The sequence below is a fragment of the Poecilia reticulata genome, chromosome 5 (genome assembly GCF_904066995.2).
Source record: "Poecilia reticulata chromosome 5, P_reticulata-male-v2, whole genome shotgun sequence".
NCBI classification, from domain to species: Eukaryota; Metazoa; Chordata; class Actinopteri; order Cyprinodontiformes; family Poeciliidae; genus Poecilia; species Poecilia reticulata.
The window spans coordinates 21,691,542-21,713,012 of NC_088834.1; the positions used below are offsets into that span (position 1 = coordinate 21,691,542).

At 39.4% G+C, this 21,471-nt stretch overlaps 1 protein-coding gene across 9 annotated transcripts in view; it reads right to left on the reverse strand.

Annotated features, from left to right (window-relative positions):
* kif21b (kinesin family member 21B) overlaps positions 1 to 21,471 on the reverse strand; it is a 68,570-nt gene that overhangs the window by 11,380 nt on the left and 35,719 nt on the right. For 5 of the 9 annotated variants that reach the window (XM_017304885.2, XM_017304879.2, XM_081607282.1 and 2 more), the window contains 15 exons: positions 20,957 to 21,137; positions 20,325 to 20,528; positions 20,143 to 20,244; positions 19,379 to 19,544; positions 18,553 to 18,613; positions 18,330 to 18,378; positions 17,687 to 17,931; positions 16,577 to 16,645; positions 16,363 to 16,473; positions 12,326 to 12,364; positions 6,340 to 6,476; positions 5,344 to 5,524; positions 4,942 to 5,106; positions 3,841 to 3,958; positions 2,680 to 2,850 (listed from right to left, as the gene is read on the reverse strand). In XM_017304885.2, the coding sequence (XP_017160374.1) occupies positions 2,680 to 2,850; positions 3,841 to 3,958; positions 4,942 to 5,106; positions 5,344 to 5,524; positions 6,340 to 6,476; positions 12,326 to 12,364; positions 16,363 to 16,473; positions 16,577 to 16,645; positions 17,687 to 17,931; positions 18,330 to 18,378; positions 18,553 to 18,613; positions 19,379 to 19,544; positions 20,143 to 20,244; positions 20,325 to 20,528; positions 20,957 to 21,137 (1,999 nt within the window). The remainder of the gene's footprint in view (positions 1 to 2,679; positions 2,851 to 3,840; positions 3,959 to 4,941; positions 5,107 to 5,343; positions 5,525 to 6,339; positions 6,477 to 12,325; positions 12,365 to 16,362; positions 16,474 to 16,576; positions 16,646 to 17,686; positions 17,932 to 18,329; positions 18,379 to 18,552; positions 18,614 to 19,378; positions 19,545 to 20,142; positions 20,245 to 20,324; positions 20,529 to 20,956; positions 21,138 to 21,471) is intronic. The other 4 variants (XM_017304886.2, XM_017304883.2, XM_017304882.2 and 1 more) reach the window with 3 other exon arrangements.

Consider the following 21,471-nt stretch of genomic DNA (forward strand, 5'->3'; position numbering starts at 1 on the left):
AATAACAACAGTTACATAAACACTTACTACTCGGCAAAGCCGCACACACACTGTAAGCTGTTTGGGAAGGCTATATTGGGACATTCATCATGTCGGGTAGTGTGGGATCCACTAGACTGCAGTCTTGAGTAATTATAAGAATATTACTTCACATATTCCTCGAGGAAAAGAACAACAGAGGCTTCTTTTCATGGTGCTGGACAGGGCACAGCAGCTCCCAGTAATAATCCTGAAGAAGGCAGAGTTTCAGAGTCCACTGTAATATGTTACATTATTATACCCAAAGCCACAATTTGATCCCATTACATAATTATACAGAGATCGCTGAGTCGGGAGAAGGCTGTAAAATGGATGGTGTTGGCTGCTTCACAAATGTGGTTAAGGTCATAAGCTACAGTCCGCAGCTAAGAGAGAGCAGATTTAATTCCAGCTCTGGAAAGGAATAATTACGTCCTGTGATTTGGCTTTGTCTGTTTGAATAAACAAAAGGCAAAACAGAAGTTATGCAAAACAAACTGGGGAAAGTGATGTGCATGCAAATGAGTAAAACCACATCCGCCCACAAGCCAGTACGATTATGCATTATTAACAAACGCAGACAGCGGAGGATACACAGGAGACGGTGGAGAATCGCAGGAACAAAGGCGCGCTCCTCCACCGCTACCTGTGGCTGAGGTGTGAGCGGGCTCCGAGCTCCCCGCTGTTGACACGCCACTTTCCTGCCACATTACACATGACAACACACACACACTGCCGGCTACCTCTACACTGCGGGTAAGAGAGACATGAAGGGAGCGCTCGGGTAGCAGGAAGCTGGCCACCAGCTGAGCTTCCAACTGGCTGCTCAGTTCTCCATGGTTATTACAGAGACCGTTTAAATAAGAGCCAAGTCATTTTTAGGAGTGTCTGCATAGAATGCATGTCTCTGAATATGCAAACTGGACATCCATCCATCCATTTTCTTACACCCTTGTCCCTTAATGGGGTCGGGAGGGTTGCTGGTGCCCATCTCCAGCTAACGTTCCTGGACAGGTCGCCAGTCAGTCGCAGGGCAACACAGATACACACAGGACACACAACCATGCACACACACACACACACACACACACACACACACTCACACCTAGGGGCAATTTGGAGAGGCCAATTAACCTGACAGTCATGTTTTTTTAGACTGTGGGAGGAAACCGGAGTAACCGGAGAAAACCCACGCATGCACAGGGAGAACATGGAAACTCCATGCAGAAAGACCGGGGCCGGGAATCAAACCCAGAACCTTCTTGCTGCAAGGCAACAGCTCTACCAACTGTGCCACTATGCAACCCACAAACTGGACAATGACCATTAAAAAAGTTGTGCATTTCATGACTTCTCTTATCAAACAAATATTTTAAATATGCAACAGTTTTACAATGCTTATAACGAGTCAGCTGATGGTACTGTTATTTACTTTTCTAACGACGCTTTGTAAATCTTTTAAAATCATGAAAACGAGAAACATCTGGCAAGACGTAAAACAACAAAAACTTGTCATTTAGGGCCTTTTATTAAATCATATATTGGTACCAGTGATAAGCAAACAATGTTAAAAGATGTAGTTAGCTTAACTTCAGTATGGTAGATTTAAGGTAATTCAAGTTATACCAATAAACATTTTATTTATAGTATATCCTTCATTTTGATGTTTAGTTTTTCTCAGTAGTTAGATACTACCTTTTATAAATACATTTCTATTATGCTGTGATAAACTAACATCCAAGTTGCTCTTTGCTCAAAGAGTAAAACAAATTTAGCATTAATAGCAAAAGAAAAATTCTCATCTGAACATTTAGGAACGTGAAAAATCTTTCTTTGATTTATTTAAGCTAATAATCGCTAATCTTAATTATTAATGACACACTTACAGTTTTCCTTGTAATGCTAGAGGCTAACCCAGAAAGTGTTTATTAGCATGCTGAAAATAATACCAGCAAGTACATCTCAAAGAAATGGAGAGATTTCATCTATGCATCTATATATATGCATGTTCACTCATCCTAAGATACAGAAATTATGCACTGATGTCACCACATGCGAATAAGCTCTGAGCAGCTTGCAAGGACTTAAACTATAAATGGGTAAATATTTCTATGCTTTCAACCTAAATGATGAGGTGCAGAGTTTTACAGAGTTCTGCTAGTCAGGAAGATGAAGCACAGTTGCAATACTTAAAGAGTTGCTCCACCGATCAGGAGCTTATGCTTATGTAGTGATGAAGTTCTTCACTATTATAACCAATAAGGGAGATCTTACTGCAGCTATCTACCTTGTTAGCATTTTAATTGCAGCACACTGTATGGAGCAGGCTGGACATTATTGCCCTGTAATTATGAGGGTCAAGAGATCAGGATTTAATTGCCTTCAAGACGTGCTCATTGTTCAACTTGCAGACTCATTCCATGTTTCATCAAGAAAGCACTCCACTAATTCAAATGTGCGAATTATTATCCCCGTGATAACAAAACATCCCTCCTCCTGTTAACTCAACCCAGTGAACCTTCTCAGTGTCAGCAGGAGACAATACACTAGGATCATGTAGCGCTCTGTACAAGAATCACTTTGCAGCTGTTAACATGTTTTAAACATGACAAATACATGTTTTGTATGCTGCACTCCTCATACATGCAAAACAACACAAACCTGTGTGAGCTCCTGCTGCTCCAGCTCCCACTTCTTGATGCCATTGTCTCGCGAGCCGCTGAACAGCACGTCTCCCTGCACGGCCAAACATTCAATGCCGTCGTAGTGCGGAGGCTCAAAGTTATGAGCTGGACCCACATTACCCAGAGTTCCTTCTGCCACGTCAAATATCTCAAGAGAAAAAAAGAAACGAGCATTATTTTGTGCACTTAGATTGTTAATACAATACCATCCAAAATTAAAGCTTTCATACTACCCATTTCAAATTTTGTCACCATACAACCACAAACTACACAACAAGCGTGTGTCCTTTGCCTATATTCAGCCTTCATACTCTAAAAAGGTTTGTTAAAACAACACTGCTGAATAAACAGCTTTATGGAGACCGCAGACGGGTCAAGAATTAAGCTGTGAAGATGTTTTAATGGCGTTATGTTAGAAAAAAAAAATCCTACCATTGAAAACAGCTGGAACACTAATGCTAACTCTGGAGGAGCTGCAAAGATCCGTACCTCAGGTGAGAAAAATTTAAGCAGGTGGGATAACTAGTAGTCAATACATAGCAAAACATTACAAATTACCCTGAACATACCATGGTCAGACATGATGTAGGGATAACTTTTCTTCAGCAGGAAATAGGGTAGCTGGTCAGAGTTGATGGGACAATATGTGGGGCTAAATACTGTGAAATCCTGGAGGAAAATCTAGTGGAGGCTGCAACAGATGTCAAATGGAGGTGGAAGTTTCCTTTCTAGCAAGACGGCAATAAATACACAGCCAGAGGTAACTGAATGGTTTGGCTCAAAATATATTTCTCTTTAAATGGCCCTGTCAATGGCCTGATCTTAAAACAACTAACAATCTGTGACAAGACCTGAAAACTGATGTTCACAAATGCTCTCCAAAGCAACATGCCTCAAAAGTTAACAGGTTATAATTGCAGCAAATTAATGCAGTTGACTGACAGAGCTGAATACAAATGAAAACCACAATGTTTTTATGTACAAAGAAAACAGCATCCTTTTTTTCTACTTCCCAATTAATCAAATCCAAATAAAATTAGTTTTTATAATTTGTGATTGCAAAGTGACAAAATGTAAGAAAAGTCGAGAGTGTATGAATACTTTTCCAGAGTACTGTATTTATACTTGTGAGCTGTACCTTGACGTAATGGTCTTTGGAGCCAGTGATGACCTGGTCTTTGCCCAGAAGAGACTGTCCCACTGTCAGACACATGACAGAACCGATGTGGCCTGAGAGTTTGCCTGTTGCCTGCATCCTGCACAAAGAGACACCCACACTTAGGAGAAGATGAAACAAAGGTCTGGGACATTCATTACGGAAAATAAAATCCGATTTTCAAGCCGTCTGTGTCATCAAATGAAGACACCTTCCCTCTCTTGCGTAAAGTTGAACTATTGCGACACACTGATGCCTCTGGCAGAGAAGGAAGAAATGCCTAATTTGTTCATTTTTCATTTCTTGGGGGGGGTTTCTTATGCATCATTAAATACCTTGGAGCCCCTCAGCGCAAACTGTCTGCTCCAATCTGTTGATCACTTCTCTTTTAACGCGTAAAAAAAAAAAAAATGAAGAAAATGAGGCCTTACTAAAACATGTCAAAAAATGACTGTGGAAAACACCGACTGGCTTCCAACACATTTTTGAGATGTCTGTACTTTTCCCCATGTTAAATGTGACAGAAGAAAGGGATGGATAAAGGATAAATATACAAATGGATGGATGACAAAATAATCAGATAGATGTTGGACAGACAAGCAAAGCGAAGGACAAATGGCTGACGTTGAATGGACAAACCGATGGACGGACGGACAAAATGAACGGTGGACAAATGAACAGACGAATGGGTCAATTTTGGACAAACTGACAGGTGAACGAACTATGGGCGGATTGGCAGCATAATGATATAGTTAATACTAGATATAAAGATGGATCATAGACAGATAAATGGACAAAACAATTGGAAGAATGCCAGAAAAAACAAACAAAGAACAATTGACAGATCTGTGGATTTTGGGAGAATTGATAGAGGAGAGTTGGAGAAAGTGACTGATGGATGGTTGCTCAAACAAATGCGAATTTTGGACAAACCAACATTACCAATGTGTTGATAAAAAGCTCTCTTCTTTTTAAAGACTTATCAGAAACATAAAGATCAACAGATAAACAGTGGATATCTAAGTGACTACATAAGTAACCAAAGAAGAAAAATGCTATGTAAAACACTTGTTACAAATGTACCTGTTAAGGTCCCACATGCGAACAATATTTCCAGTAGCAGCATACAGCACAGATCCTGACGGGTTGAGCGCTATCTGGTTGATCTGACACTCGCCCTGAGCAAAGGTGATTGTCCGGGTGGTTGTGCCAGCGCACGCGTCTCCTGTAACCACCTGCCCTGACGACCTGTCAGGGGGTAAAGAGAGGTCAAGCAGTGTAAAAGAAAAAAGAAAAAAATGATCAAATGTAGGAAGAGGCTCCCGTGATTTTCTCTAAAAGCACTTCAGTTTAATTTGTCACTTTAATGCAACATGAAGCACATCGCTCAAGGGGAAAAAGAGCATATTTGTACATCATCTTTTACTGAAGTGTTTCAGCAATCTCAAAACTCTGCCATCTGGTTGATTTGGGAAACAAGCTTACGTGAGCGTGCGTATGCACTTGGCGGAGTCACGGATGTCCCACACCTTGATGTATGAGGTGGAGACGCTGAAGGCCAGACCAGAAGAGGGGCAATATTTTACAGACACCACGTTGTTTGGGTGGCCTTTGAGGGTGGCGATCTCCTGACCTGTGACTAGATTCCACATCTTACAGGTGCGATCTGAAGACGAAAACAGGAAAAGTTGGATTAGGATCCGAGGTTTTCTTCTAAATCTACAATACAATTCACTTTCTGTCTGCGCACCCACTCTTCTGTGACATTTCATTCAGCTCTTCATTGTACGGCTGGAATAAAACAGAAGAACTTTGGTGTTGTGTGTAATTTGTGAAGTAATGCCATTCGGATTGATGTTGGTTTTAATGCTGCAAATATCACACATGCATTACTGACACCTTAATATCAACAGCTTGTATTAAACTCTATGCAATGTGCATTGCAAAACATCCTAATGGTAATGTAATTTACATCGCATTTCTTTCATATTTGAGATTAAATATAGATTAATGCCACTTCGTGGGTGATCTCAGGGAGGTTTAATTTAGTACAATAGTGGAAAACAGAGTGGAAGTCAAAAGTGTGTTACAAAAACTGCGCACAAACCAGAAGGACAACGGCAAGCTGGGAAACAAAGTTCATTCAAGTCATCGTCTCAAGAGCCACAACACACAAACGTGTCCAGGATTAGACCTGTTGCATTTCTTATGTTGAGCCAATGGTGAATCACAGACATTGTAGAAATGCAATTTGGGATTATTTTATAAAATACCTGCTGTTTACACCATTTTTGTTTAGTTAAAATTGGTTATGCAGTGTAAAACTCACGTTTTCTTTCTACAAACAGGAACAGATTTTGGTTTCAAATCACTACCAAATGCAGTGATAACATTCGCAACATCGTATTACAAGTATTTTAAGGTGACCTACTTGTGTTTTTTCAACTATGCATGCCTCTGTGAGTCTTTGTGTGTGTGTACCTTTAGATCCAGTGAAAAGCAGCTCATCTGTAGCGTCCACACACAGAACCGGCTTCGAGTGGCCCTCGGCAACAGAGACGCACTGGAGGGGTGCTGTCCGACCCCCCTTTACACCTCCAATGGGATTGATCACACCCCTATGGGTCAAAAAAAACACCGAAACCCCATCAGTTTCCAATCAGTTTAAATGAGAAAGGTCAAATGCGTTTTGTTTGTTTTTTTTAGATCAAAAGTGGATGCACAATAAAATAAACAAGCTCGCAGTGAGCATGCACACAAAACACACAAGAAACCTTTCTGCAACCAATGCAAAGCCAGTTCATTTTTGAACTATTTCCCCTAAGAAATAATAATAATAACAATGCTAAGTATTGTTCAGTGCCATTTTATTACACTTCCAGCACAAACCACAAATTATTTTGCTTGGGCATGAAAGACCAGTTCAACGTAGTGCATAACTGCAGAGTACAAAAAAAGAAGTGTTTTTTATTTATTTATTTTTATTCTTTTTTTTTTTTTTACAAATGCAAATCTGAAAAGTGTGGCATGTATTTGTATTCAACCCCGTCTACGCTGAGAAACTGTACAAAGACAATCGAATAAGACCATGGTAACTCTGGAGGAGCTTCTCTTCTTCAGTCAATACAGGGAAACCATTCACAGATAAGGAAAACTCAAGGCAATTCTGGAAGAAAACCTATTGGAGGATATGAAAATGTTGTGACTGGGGTAAAGGTTCAGCCTCAGAGGATGCAGTACTATTATTGTTCAATAAAAGTCCAGTCCCACTGCCATGTGTTTTGTTGTCAAAAACTTGAAATTTGTTCAACACTTCTGTTGCTGGATCATTTTTCTTTTCAGCAAAGTTGGTAGAGGAATAACCCAATAAAAAGACTAGTAAGTACAGATTAAGGCAGCACTCACCACTGCTGAATAAAGCAGCTCAACACTCTTGCATGGCACACCTGTCCAGAGGTGGTCGACTGAGCTAATAATGCCATTAACTTCATGACCTCTCTGTACAGAAGTCTGTTTGTCTTGCCTTTGTGTTTAACCCTTCCCTTCTCGCCATGACAAAGTCATTAAGCCAACCACTACTGCCACCAACTAAATGTTGTCAACAGCAAAATGCTCAGTGATCAGCCTCTTATGTGCATTTCTCCTATAAGAGCATCTCTGTACTTTTTCTTTAACATAGAAAGTACTACCTCTGTGTTTCCTCTGTGCTTCCTCTGTGTTTTTGGGGTGTCCGCTTGGTCTGTTCAAACCCCAATGGACTACAGGAGACCGAGTGTCAAAGTAGAGCTGGAGCTTCCTTCATATTAAACGGGAGTCTTTCCTTTCCCTTCGCCACAAGCTAGCTCAGCAGGAGGGCATCACAGTCAGTGACTCGATGTAAACAACCAGGCTTCCTGACACAGAAAACTTTATAAAACTGTTGGAAAAATAATCTTAGTTTGATCAAACTGCCTTTGAAACTGTAATTGAAATTTTGTGCCAACACTTTGAATACTTCTCCTACAATTATGCACTACTTTGTGTCAACCTATCACACCGAATCTCACTGACGCCCACTGAAGATTTGTGTCATACAATGACAAAATATAAAAAGTTGAAAGGTTTTTAGTATTTTGGTATGTCCTCGCGATATTGGAAAAACAACACATTGATGTTGTCTTAAGCTCTCCTCGCTCTCTCTGATCTGCTCCCTTTTTGTTGCAGAGCAACCCAATTAACTCACTACAGCAGTAAAATTCTGCTCCCTTATTTTACTTGTCAGTGTGTCGCCTCTTCTTTATAGCCCCACATACACAGACATGTATTACGTGCACTCATGCTCTCGAGATGGACCGCCACAAACTCTGTCCCCTCCCAACCTTCCCAAGCTATGTCCCTGTGACAGGCCAGAGTCCCAGAATGCCTGGAGAGCAGTCATCAGAGTGAGACGGAGCAGAAGGAGGGTGAGAGAGGGAAAAAAAATTGGTCCCTGGTGGATTTCCTGGGTTGTATGCTGCACACAAGTGAGGGTGCATGTATGTGAGAAAGTGTGAGAAGAAGTGCAAAAGATACAGGGACAACCAGAGGATGTGAGAAAGTAAAACTGTGACTTGCAACACCAAAAAAACATTCTGAACAGATTTGTTTCTACACAAACACGGTTCACTGTGTCAAAGATGGCAACATGCTCCACTCATGTGCACAAGGAGATGAAGAAAACACAATTCAAATCACAAACATGAAAACATACTTCATAAATCTCGCTCAAAGCACGTAAAATGGCCAGCCAATTAAAAACAGAAGTCTCATCCATGAGCCATTAAAAAAAAAAAAAAAAAGTGAAACATGCATGCCTGCCAAGATTCACGAAGCACAAAAACTCAACTCATCGGCACAGAACAAGCTCAAAAGCAATTATTAGCAAAAAAAAAAAAGTCACAGTCGAATGAACAACTCTACGAACAATGAACTCCATCTTGAGATCCTGGAATATCCTTATTGACACATGCAGCACACTGTAGGCTTTTATCCCCACAAACGGGAGGTAGAGTCTCGGCTCCTCCACAGCCAAATGTCTTTAGGGACTCAGAGAGAGGGCTATGTGGCACGCGTAGTTTAGGTGGAAACAAGTTGTCCAGTTAGTAACTTCTCCAGGGATTACAGGGCAAATGTTCAGAGTGAAGTAGAGTCACAAAATGCTTGTCTTGATTTTTTTTGTTTTTTGTTTCCCCCCCCCATTTTAAATCACATTTCTATTGTAGATTAAGCAATTTTAAGCTACACTCATTTTACAAGTCCTATTTTCCTACTAAGTTTAGAGGTTGAATGCTGTACATTTCAGCAGATACAGAAAATTCTTGATAGGACTCAAGAAATGCAGAAAGACAAAGATGCGGTGGCATCACAAAGGGAGGGATCTGGGTTAAGGGGATGAACGCACAGCAATGCCTAACTCACCTGCCAGATAGTCTTCTGTGCATAATGTTTTTATGGATATGAATTGAAAACCGAACGTATTATAATTTAATATGATATACTTTCACAAAATTAGTACGCATAAAAAAAAAACGGTGTCAAATAAATATACTGCTGAATAGATCTTCTCCATTATTTATAAATAATACCAAACTTCTTTAGAAGCACTTCAATAATAATAATAACAATAATAATAATGATATACATTTTTCCCCACTTAGATAGTGTGCAACCAAACTACTTTTATTTGACAAAAGCAGTTTTGGACGACTTCAATTTGAAAGCTTTCTATCCTGCGTGTTGTTTTCCTCTAAATGACAAGCGGCACTGCTGCCTAATGCAGCACTTCATATCTTACAATGAAGCGACACTACAAATGACAGAAATAGTTCCGGTTTTATCAGCGTCTGAGGACAGGATATCATGGTCTACTGTGCTATGCACTCCGCGAGAGCTGCTAATGGATGTTGCAGGGCCAAGACCCAAGAGACCAGCACTAATGAAAACATGGAGGGAGATCAGCATGTGCGCTCCGAAGTACAGAAACAAACTGGCAGAAGGAATTTCAGGAAAGTCTTTTTGTGTGTGCTAGAAAAGATCAAAAATAGAAATTAATGAGAAATATGGTTCATTATAATTGAAGAATATTTCTTCTATTTTTCTAGAATACCAAGAAAGTTTCAACATCTGGGTTGTAGATGAACATTCCTGATGTAATGTTGGATTGTAGTAGGTTTTTTAATCTAAGTGTCTGGCATCACATCCCAGGACTGTTTGTTTTATTAAAGTGAGCAACATTTTGTTAAAATGAACAACTTTTAAAAATGTACCATGCGAGAGAAACTCGAATCTCATAACTGAAAGAATAAAGTGACGCTGAAGACATTTTGCAAAGTAGTAAACTAACTGCTAAGTGTATTGTTCAGACATTTTCTCTTTAACCCCACAATTATTGACAATTATTAAAACTATGTATAAAAAGCCTTCAGATGAAATTATATTATTGGTGTAGCATAATTACACATGGACAATTTTAAATCCAACATTTGAGGATAATTGTAAAGAAATGACCAGCGACACAATTACAGGCACCCTAACAAGCTCTTTAAAACAACTGGAACAGAATAATTATTCATTATATTTTCTACTTAGTTAGTTAGCTGTTCATAAGCGTTTCCAATGAGCACATGAAAAGAGAGATAAAGGCACCGACAAAACATTCTTACACTGCCAAGTATTAGAGAGCTGCAGAAAAGAGTGGCATCAAGTCTCCATAATAACGATGGGGAAAAAATAACCCATGCCCTCTGATAGGTGGAGGATCTATGATGCTGTGGGCCTGATTCCCTTTTAAAAGCCCTAGGAACCTTGTTACAGTGTATGGCATCATGTATTCAAAGCAAAAACATTAGGATAATTTAATAAAAAATCTGGGGGACTTTGTAACTTTTAATAGGATTCCTAGTCAAATCACCACATGTTACATAATCAACATTTTTCCTCTGGCCTCTGGAGGATAAGCAGAAGAGAAAACACAAGAAAGGGAACAGAAGTCTCTTCAGAATGATCAAATATTCCTCTTTGTACCCTCAAACCTTGTCAACCTTGTGAAATGCTATAGGAGACGCCTATAACACAATGTGTTGACGGCAAATAATTGTGCCTCTATCCAAAACACTTAACAGAAAGAAATAGCATTCCTTAATAGGAATGTTAAGAAATAATTGCATTGTATAATAGATGTGTGCAAATTAAGATTAATATTTTTCAAAAAAGATGATTCAATGTTATGCTAGTGCGATAAAAGATGCCTTAATTTCCATGCGTTTAGCATTTATATGGAACAACAGTGAACTGTGTTGCACTGTATACGAGTCTTGAAAGTTGGTTTCAAACATCCTCTTTAGCCGCTGCTCATTCAAGTACTTCACAGCTGGAGATTTTCACAGCTGGAGATGTGCTCTCGCAAGTGGAAATCTTCCAGTGTGTTGCAATGGCTGACTGCACAGAAGGCTGGACATGAAGATGTACACATTTTTTTTTTTTTTTTCCCCCCCTCACCATGTCAAGAGAAGCAGATGAGACTCCTTGCTTGAACATATGCAAGACGTTGATGAGGGAGTAGAAAGCAACATGCAGGTCGGCAGAGCGGATTAGCTGCTGGCGTGTCATGCTGGCTCACTCCATCACTCTACTAGCCTTACAGACCAGGTACTTGTTGGAGGTAATCTACCATGAGACGTCCAAAATGAATGGTGTGAACGCACGCTTTCTGACTTGTGCCACTTCCACAAGATGTCGGAACTCTTTCAGAGTGGCGGATTGTGTTTGTTAAAGTAAACCCTTAGGGACATGTGGTGTTCGAAAACCAGAAAACGTCTGGTTTTCAAAATAAAAGCAGGTCATTGGGGTGAATCCAGACTGAAGACAGCGTTAATGTCTTATATTTGACGAGTAATCTTTTATTTTTTTGTACTATTAAAAGATACAGTAATTGAGGTAAGTTTTAAGATGCTGCACGTTGAGGATTTATGAGATTCATAGTGAATAGTTAACATACAGCTGAATAGAAGAGTCCATCCCTTAGTTTTGTTGCAGCTTTTGGACCAACCAGGTCAACAGTCATCCTTGAAAAATAAGTATACAGTAATATGGTTGGGGGTTTGTTTTTAAACAGTACAGCAAGCTTTGATTTGCTAACCTCAATTTTAAGCCTTTCAGCTAAAAATAAACTAATATTCCTATTAGCCTTTGCAAATACAGCTGTTATGCCCCCTTATGCCTTTCAACAGTGGGACAAAGAAAAGCTGTATGACTCGTACAAGTCTTGCATGGAACCACAAAGAAACACAGCATGGCAAAGACAGGAAAAGCTACCTATAGTTAATGCATGCATTTCACAGTGACTTCAACCATGGAGGACTAAAGGGAGAGGCGAAGGTGAAAACAAGACACCACACAAGTTAACAGGCAAAACGGGAAAAACTTAGAGTGACAGACACGATTCCTCTACCTGAGCACCTCGGAGAGCGAGGAGTCGCTGTCATCCGACCTGGAGGCAGAAGGGGAGCGAGGAGAAGGCGGGAGGTGGGAAGAGGAAAGGGTTAACCACGCTAAGAAAAGACAGAAGGGTTACTGCATGGCAAAGGGTTAAAAAAGGGAGCACAGACTAGTAGAAAGGGGTTCAGACATAAGTGCACAAACAGGCAGGAAAGTTCAGTCAAAAATAAATCTTGTTCAGTGAGATTATATGCAAGTCACTGAACAAGCTGTATTATTTGACCAATGTCAGTCTCAATCCAGCCACACCAACACTCAACATTAAATGGACCTTTAAGTTTTGTTAAACATTACGGGTTAAAAGGTTTGGAAAAGCTTGGAGAAGTAAAGAAAATTTACATTCTGGTCAAGAGCTGAGAAGACAAAAATAGTCATAGAAAAATGTACACCTAGCAGCCTGTTAGCCTAGCTCAAAGCTAGTTAGCTTAGAATGATATCTGTCAACAGCAAAAACTGTCTGGATCCAGTCAAAATACATACTAGACTATGTTGGCTTTCAACCTATAAAATAAATATGATTCATGAAATCATGTAGTGACTTTAATTGGCCTTTTTTTTTTTTTTTTTAGCTTAATAAGACCCAAGCAGTGACCAGCTGCTTAGGTCAAAGCCTCAAAGATTAGACCTGTGAGCCAATTAGTGAATGCGCTATACTTAAATGCTATAGGCCACCAACATCTCTTCAGTATGTTAGCTATATTCAGTTTTAGTGAGGTATTTAAGCAGAGGGGGGAAATAACAGATATTCAAAAAAAATTATGTTCTAGACACCTCTATGGCTCATTCAGGCAGAAGGCAGAAAGTACTGACACAAAAAGTGGCCTGATTATCTTTGCTTTTAAACACAGTCATTGAACGTTCTGGATTTAGAAATGTTTGGAAATCTTTTAGTAAGGTTCTGTGTTCTCAAGGGAACCACTGTTTCAGAATCACTGGCCATCTAAAGACCATTTAAAATGCTGACCAAATAATCATGTCATTTTTGTTTTAAATGAGCGACAGCTTTCCCTCACACATAATGTGACAAAACATGAGCTTCTATAATAAATAAGGCTAGAAGAATTGTTTTTAATCCCATTCTCTTAAAATTCTTATTTTTTCTCAAACTAGATTTCAAAAATTGTCTATAAAACTCTGATTGTTGCGTTTAAAGTACTAAAACAAAGATTATCTTTATTCTACACTGATTCTAAAAGTTATTCACTAAAGCTAAACTGATTGCTGCCGCCTGTTCGCTTGTGTTTTGTGAACAAACAAGATGGATTAGCGCCGTCAACATTCTCACATATTGCTCTTGAAGAAAGCAAACAGTCGCATCTCCAAAAATGTCAAACTGTCAGTTGAAACAAAATAAAAACTTAAGGGGATTATCAGGGGGAAAAAACAAAAAGGGCCGCTCAGGAGGAAACACTGATGTCAAGATAGTTTCGCCAAAGGTCGCAGATTAGTTGCTCTTTGACAATGAGGTCAGGGTCACTTTTTAAATTGAATCTTTGCTGACATTTTCAAGACATTAGTACAGAAAACGGATATCGGAGGGCAAACAGGATTAACAGAAGGGGGGGGGGGACTGCTGAGTTAAGGACAAACCCAACAACCATGCCACACTCAAAACTCAAACAAGTTCTGTATGGAAAAATGACAACATAATGTTGAAAATTATATTCAATCGTCTCGTATTTGTCACCTTGTGTTTTTTTTTTCTGATAAAAATTAAACCAAAAGTAATCTAAATATTCTGTAGGCATGGGCCGGTAACTGATTTCAAAGCATGCCTGTGTTTTAAAAGATTTGTAACCCCTTATAATTATCCATCAAAATAAGAAAGAAAAGAATTTACTTATTTAGCAATTATCACAGACAAAACCACAAAGTGCTACTTGTGGTCAAAAAATTGATAAATACCCATCAAATGTTAGCTAGAAAAGTATAAATAGTTGAAAAACGTCATTTTGTTTCTATGGTTTTAAGCTAAAAACAAAAAGTACCAGAGTTTTGTCTGGCTCTATGGAGCATAAAGTTATGATTCTTTGCCTTTTGTTTTATATAAATTCCACTAAAATTTAGGATTATCCTACTGTAAGCATCTTATACTGGCCCATGCCTAGTTCTAGGGTGGATGAAGTAGCAGAGCTAAAAATTCACAGCAATTTATCCATTTTTCTCTTTTATAGCAACTTTCCCCAAAAGCCTTGAAAAATGTGTTGCTTTTTCAAATATAATGTGAATTCTGACTGCATTTGATGATTAAAGCCAAAAGATAAAACAAGAAAAGCGTTTCAAATTTGTTTATTTTAGGTTCACCAGCTTTTTTGAAACTCGTATAAAAGGCTTGATTCTCGTCTCGTAGGCAAAAAAAAAAGTCTTAAACATGAATGAGTGATTAGAGAGTAAAATTTCTTTTTTTGCATTTTACAAGATGCAAAGGGATGTTTGAACTTGAAAAGATGTGGAAGAGCTTCATTAACACAATTCCTCATTTCTCATCATTTCAGAGGTTTTGTGCTTTAAAAAAATAATAGACACATGTAACCATGTGTCTAATACATGAAGTGGTAAAGTTCAAAAGGTTTCAGCAGTGGAATAAAAATGATTAACTTGGAATGAAAACACTTTTTGAGCAAAACATTTACACGCCCCACATATAACAAAGACACAAACAGATGGTGTCCTTCCAAATAAATAAAGAAATTCCAAGACTGCCAACAAGAACACATGAGAAAGGGAAAAAATACAGAATTCAATCCATACTGCTGCATCATGTTGTAGAAGAGTATTTTCCTGGGGCAACCTGATGATAAGAGACCTTAAACATAAACACCCTCCCACGCCGTGTTAACTCAAAATGGCTTCCATCAACAACAGCTGCACGAGCACATGACAAGTGCCATCCCATTTACCTACCCCTGGTCCAGATAATGAGGAGCCACAGGCTCCAGCACACACAAAGTCAGCAGTTACTAGCACACACACACACACACATAACACCCTGACTGATTCCTCAAAGCAATCTTGCTAGCAATTAGGGTTCTATAAAGCCAGGATATTCAACGACTTAATAACAGACGGAGAATAAAAATAAAAAATAAAAAAAACCTGCAAATGCTGGCTGAAATTAACCACTGACATTTGTCAGAGTAGGATGTTGGAATTGATTGCGAGCAGGAAGGGAAGCAAGTCCTCATTTCTGACTGGGCTCTCCTTCAGCTGACATTGGTCCCATAAGACCTCCCCTCCTCAGTTTGATGTAACCAAGTAATTACATTGCAAGAAGTGTCTTTTTACACTTTTAAGTGTTAACACCGTTAAAGAAATATAGCAGACAACTTCAAAACTACTGCACAATGCAGATTTTGGGACGGTTCCATTTACATTTTCAAGATAATTAAAGTTTTGGGGGCATAATCTTGTTCAAAGAAGCAAAAAGAAAGTGACTTGAAAATGCATAAATACACATTCAATTTTCTAGTGGCAAAAGACCTGAAAATTGAGAAGACCTTAAAAATATAATCATGGAAAACCCAGGGCTGAAGTTTAGCACTTTGTTGTGATCTGATGTTTATCACATCCCAACAAACTTTTAAGGGAGATGAATAGTTTGTAAAGGAGCTACATTGCATCTGTCACTTTTACATTCTGTTTGCCAATTTACACAACAACATTAACCTGTTCTCCCACAATATTGTCAGCATTGCAAAATTCAGCTGATCTGATTTTTGAAGCATCTTATGGCCTTTCCAACATAGCTTTCTGGACTTTCTGAAACACTTAATATTAATGGAAGAAAATAAAGTGTGTAAGTGGGATTCAGTTCTACATTGCTCTCCGAAGGCATTGCATGTAATGCATCTATAAAGCCTGACAACACAGAGGTGAAAAAGAAGAAGAAGAAGAAAGAAATGACTTGAAGGGCAACTGAACTGAGCAGATAAGAATGTGGGTGCAAAAAGTGCACAGCGTCTGTTCGGGTCTCTGCAGGACGGTACTCACTTGTCCAGAGCAGAACCTTGCGCTTGGTTGCTGGTCAGTCTGGAGAAGACGTTACGATCATTCCTTGTCCTTAAAGGAGGTGAGGAGGGGGGAGTGTAGACATCAGTGGGCCTGATGAGGAATTAAAGAAATAACAACATGTCAGTGAAAACAGTTGAGCTAAATTACATTACTCAGTAATCGGGTCTCCATCTGATCTTGAAATTGTGCGTACCTGTACGAACGGTCGTAAGATTTCCTTCTTGTAATGGGGGAAGTGTCATAACCTCGAGACTGCCTAGGACTGTGACACAAACAACAGAAAAAAACCTAAGCTTTTGGAAAGACCATTTCAGTCAGTGAGCGTTTTCTAAATCAGGAAACTAAACATTAAATCGCAGCTTCAATCCGATGACTTCCAGTTTAAGTCGCCAGTCAAAAAACAACAACAAAAAAACTCAAAAATGTGAGATTTTCTTGTCGGTGAACCCAATATACTTAAACACAACCGCACCCTGGTGATTACCGTCTTCAGAGTAGAAACTGTTGTTGGGCAAAGTCTTAAGGTTAACCACTATCAATATCAGAGATGTGTTTGGAAATTAAGTGAGACGGTGCTCAATCGCTGTAAGAAGTCGGTTGATAGAAAACTGTACTTTCTTCAACATATCAAGATGTGTACGACCATCTGGACATTCTTTGGCTATCATCTTTAGTGGTACTCATTAGAAATGTTATTAACTATTAGTGTTGCAAGTACTATTTGTACAAAAAAATTGTGATGCAGAGCTGAGAAGCAACATGTGGATGGAGATTTTGAAAAGTCAAAGTATGAGTTGAAGTTGGCAGAAAAAGAACAAATGCTGGTGGCGAGTGGTGAAACTGGGAATGACGTCTAACTTAACTCTACTCCAGTTGCTCAAAAACTAGTCAGATTTGTTCCCTGAAATACTCCATGTACTGCAAAGATCATAGCAACATCTTCAGTACAGGAAGTTGTAAAGAATTGTGACAGTAAATAGGAAAAACTACAAATAAACATTAGATACCAAGTATGGATCATGAGTTAACAGCCACTCACAAGCAGAAGAATAGAAACAATTTTTTGGAATGCTTGTTTTTTTACATTTTCTTACAGAACTCAGTATTTGCAGCACAAAGATTTACAAACAAGATTTAAAAAATCTGCCACAAAATTCTGGTTGGGGTATCTGAACAAAAAAGATCTGTAGTTTTTAATAAGTTCACCCCACTTGGATCCTGAGAGTAATTTCAAACATCTAGTCTGTTCCTGTCACCCTAAAATTAAAAATTAATCACCATAGTTTACTTCTCCATGACTTACAAAGTGTGTCCTCTGACAGGAAGGCTGATTGTGCGGGACGCTCGCTCCCTGTGAAAAGGGTCCCGGAGAGGCACGCTCAGTGCCAGACTTCCTGGAACGAGACCCAAGCCGTCCTCCTGGATATCTGTGAGTGAGGCCAGGGACTTGGTGATGTGCTGCTGCTTGCTGCTTGATGAGGGATCCAGGATGGGGCCGAGGTACTCCGCCGACACCGCCTTCATCTGGGCCGAGAGGCGAGGCTCCATCTGGGTGAGTCAAGTGAAGCCATTGTGTTACAAAGAACCAGAAAAGGCCAGGGTGAACTGAGAAAGGAGGGCAGTGGGATGACAAAATATCAAAAGATATAATAATGAATGCTAAGAATGATTCCAATGCATGTTTTGGTGAGGAAATGAGTGAAGACAAGGAAGCATAAGATGCTTAGCAAATAAGTATTAATGTTGAATAAAAACAAGAGACACTAAAGTCTAAAAAGGACCAACATAAACAGAAGATCTGCGTCAACTCTAATGGTTTTCTGCCATCAAGGTTTAAGTGTTTGCTTCTACTGCCTCCCTGTGGTGTCAAGCAGTGGAAGCAGACGGACAAAAACCTCAAGCACCAACACAAAGTGATATTGTTCTTCTATTTTTAAGGTTTTTACCTTTATTTTGAAGTCATCCTGGCTGTTGGATTCCTTCATCTGTGACACACTAAAAGAATCACAGAAAGGTGAAACAATATAAGCAGATGTTGCATAGCTTTTACAGACGATTGAATGCATTTTTCCACATTAAGACAAAAACAATCAATACCATAAAATGTGAGCAGTGTGCTTTCAGATTTTTAGATGACAAGGAAGTGAGATGGAGATGCTGACGACTCACCTGCTGTCAGAGGCTTGGCTGAACTCAGAGGGCTCCTCGTCTGTGCTGGCGTAACCATTTTCTGAAAACAAAGCACAAAACCCGAAAGCTCACAGTAAGGATTTATAACCTAAACATGCTTTAAACATCTTTATCTCTGCCGTATCTGCTGCGTTCCTTGGTCGTCATGATGCCGTTTGTTAACTCTGAGGCATTCACACAGAACAGCTGGATTTATTATTCAATTAGACTACACACAGGAGAAGTCTTCAATAATTAAGTGCCCGAAGGTGGTTGCATTGGATTTCATTTAGGTTCATCAAAGTCATCTAAATACAAATGCATGTTAGAGTTATTTTTACATTTTTATTCCCGTAAAATCTCTAAAGCTGTGTATGGTTTGAGTTGCCCTGTTAATTTTGATAAAACATCAAATTTCGATGTAGAGACATAGCAAAATGTTAAGAATTTATCTTAATCTTTAGGCCACTAATGCATTTTTTTTATTTGTGGTTTGTCTACATTAAACAATTTTGGGGTGAAAGGCGGTGCAGGGTTTGACCGATGGTGATTTTTTTAGACACACTCCTGAGTTTCACAATCGAAGTTTCAAGAGAAGGATGGATAGGTGAGTAAATCCAAATATTTAGTGGTTGCCGATCTAAACTAAACATTTTGAACACAACAAATCTTAGAGTAACGCCTTAACTGTTCCTAAAATGATAAGGAATAAAGCAATCCAAACGCAATAATAAATATGTGACTTTTCCCTCATTTTATTTAGTTCATTTTTCGTCTTGCATTCAAAAGCAAAAAAATGAAATAAAATAAAATAAAATCCTCTCACCTTGCTGGACGTTGTGGATGAGAGCCTGGAGTTCAGGGATGCACTCTGCCTTTTCTCGCAGCGCGTCGAGGATCATGTGATTGTGAGACGAGCCGATCACATCGGTCTGCCTCAGCTGACCCTCGAGCAGTCGGATCTGCGCCTCCCTCTGAGCCACCTGCAAGCTCTACACACAATCACACAGACAGAGAGAGAGAAGATGTAAATTTTATTTAACAACTTTCATTTTAATGTTTTAATTGGGGTCAAACTTTTCAAACTACGTGCTTCAAACTTTCTCCAAAGGCACAGACTGAAATGTAGAACTTCATCATTTGTGTGGAGCCTTTCATTCTCAGACATGACCAGTTATTATAATCAGCAGCTAAAAAACAAACGCATGGAAGGTTTTAAGGAAGTAAATCAGTGCCAGGGTCATGGAGACTTTGTCCAGCACTTTTCTTGCAGGAGAATATTTGTCTTTCAAAATAATCCAATATAGAATAGCTTGGAAATACAACTTTAACCTTAATTATCAATAAGGAATACAACTTTTTATACTTTTCAAACATCCGATAAAACTGAACCACAGCTGAAAATTTTGCAATATAACTGCATAACATTAACTTTTAATATTCAAGTATGAAAACTTGCTGTAGCACAAAGAGATACCAGTAGATGACATACAAAGTTAAAACCACAACATGCAACACAGGCAACTATAAAAAGGTTTAGAAATCGGTTCACTTGTTTTTGTGCTTCCGTTCTGCTGCATGTTAACTCACCTTATCAATGGACGCCTTCAGGAAGTGATCCAGCAGGTGGCGTGCTTCAGCCAGGGAACAGGAGCTGATCACCACTGAGGTATCCACCGAGTCCAGTTCATCCTGATTAAAAACAATGAAAAATCACATCACAACACACACACACACGCAGAGATGTGTTTTCATGTAATTATGTTTCTTACCTTGGTCTCCTCTATCTGCACAATGGTGGCCTGGCAGTCAGACAGACTGTCATTGATGTAGTCTATGTTGGCATTCAGCACCTCGATCTCCTCGTTAACTTCCTGAAGGAGGCGGTCCTCGGCCTCTGGCCCCTCTCCGTCGGCCATCAGCACCTCCCTTTTATGTGAGAAAGCTTCCTGCTGCATTGTCAGCTCTTCTCGCTTCTGACTCATCAAAAACACAAACGGCACAAGTAATTAGAAATTAATCAGAATTTGCTAAAACAGTAAAAGTAGTTGGAGTTTGCTTCACATCCCCATTTTTTATTTGGCCTGACAAAATACTTAAAACACCTTTGTTGTTTGTAGTCTTGAGGCGTTGCTATTTACAATGACCACAGCAGAGCTGCTTTTATTCACACACTCTAACATGTCGGAAGAAGAGGAACAAAGGTCCTCGCAGTGGTTTCAGTTCTTATCTACTGACATGAATGAGTCAAAACAGCTGCTACCACCTTCATTTTCAATCTGATGCCTAATTTCTGACGACAGCTCATCTCATCCGGTGGCATGCAATGAGATAACTCCAAGAAAAGAAAGAAAGAAAAAAAAAATCCCCTTTTTCTAGACACATTAAAAACTCCTTCCGACACCTTGATAAGGCGATCCATGTCCGCTTCCACGTTGGAGATGGTCATTCTCTGCATGACGATGTCCATGATGCGACGCTCGAGGGTTTGCCACTTTAAACGGGCGGACTTGGAGAAGCTGTTGGCTCTGCCTGCAGGTGCAGTGCTGCCCAGGCCCGCTGGCTTCTTCTGCAGCTTCTTCCTGCTGTTCCAAAGTTATAATGAAGAAAAACATCCCCAAATGATGAAACTGCCTTGTTTCTAAGTACTTATTGAATCTCACTGCATTTTCTTCAGTGGCATCAGATCTAAGGGGACTGAAAACATAAGAACCACACGTTTCAGGGTTTTTTTATGCATAAAACTGTTGTATTTACGTTTTTAAATAAACTTCCAACTTCACAATAGTACTACTTGGCCCAATAGCATACAATCTGCATTGTATGCATTGTAGCGAGACAAAAGGTGGAAAGGTTGGACAGGAAGGGGAGACGAATACTGCTGCACTGCATAGATTCAGCCCCATTTATGCAATAAGA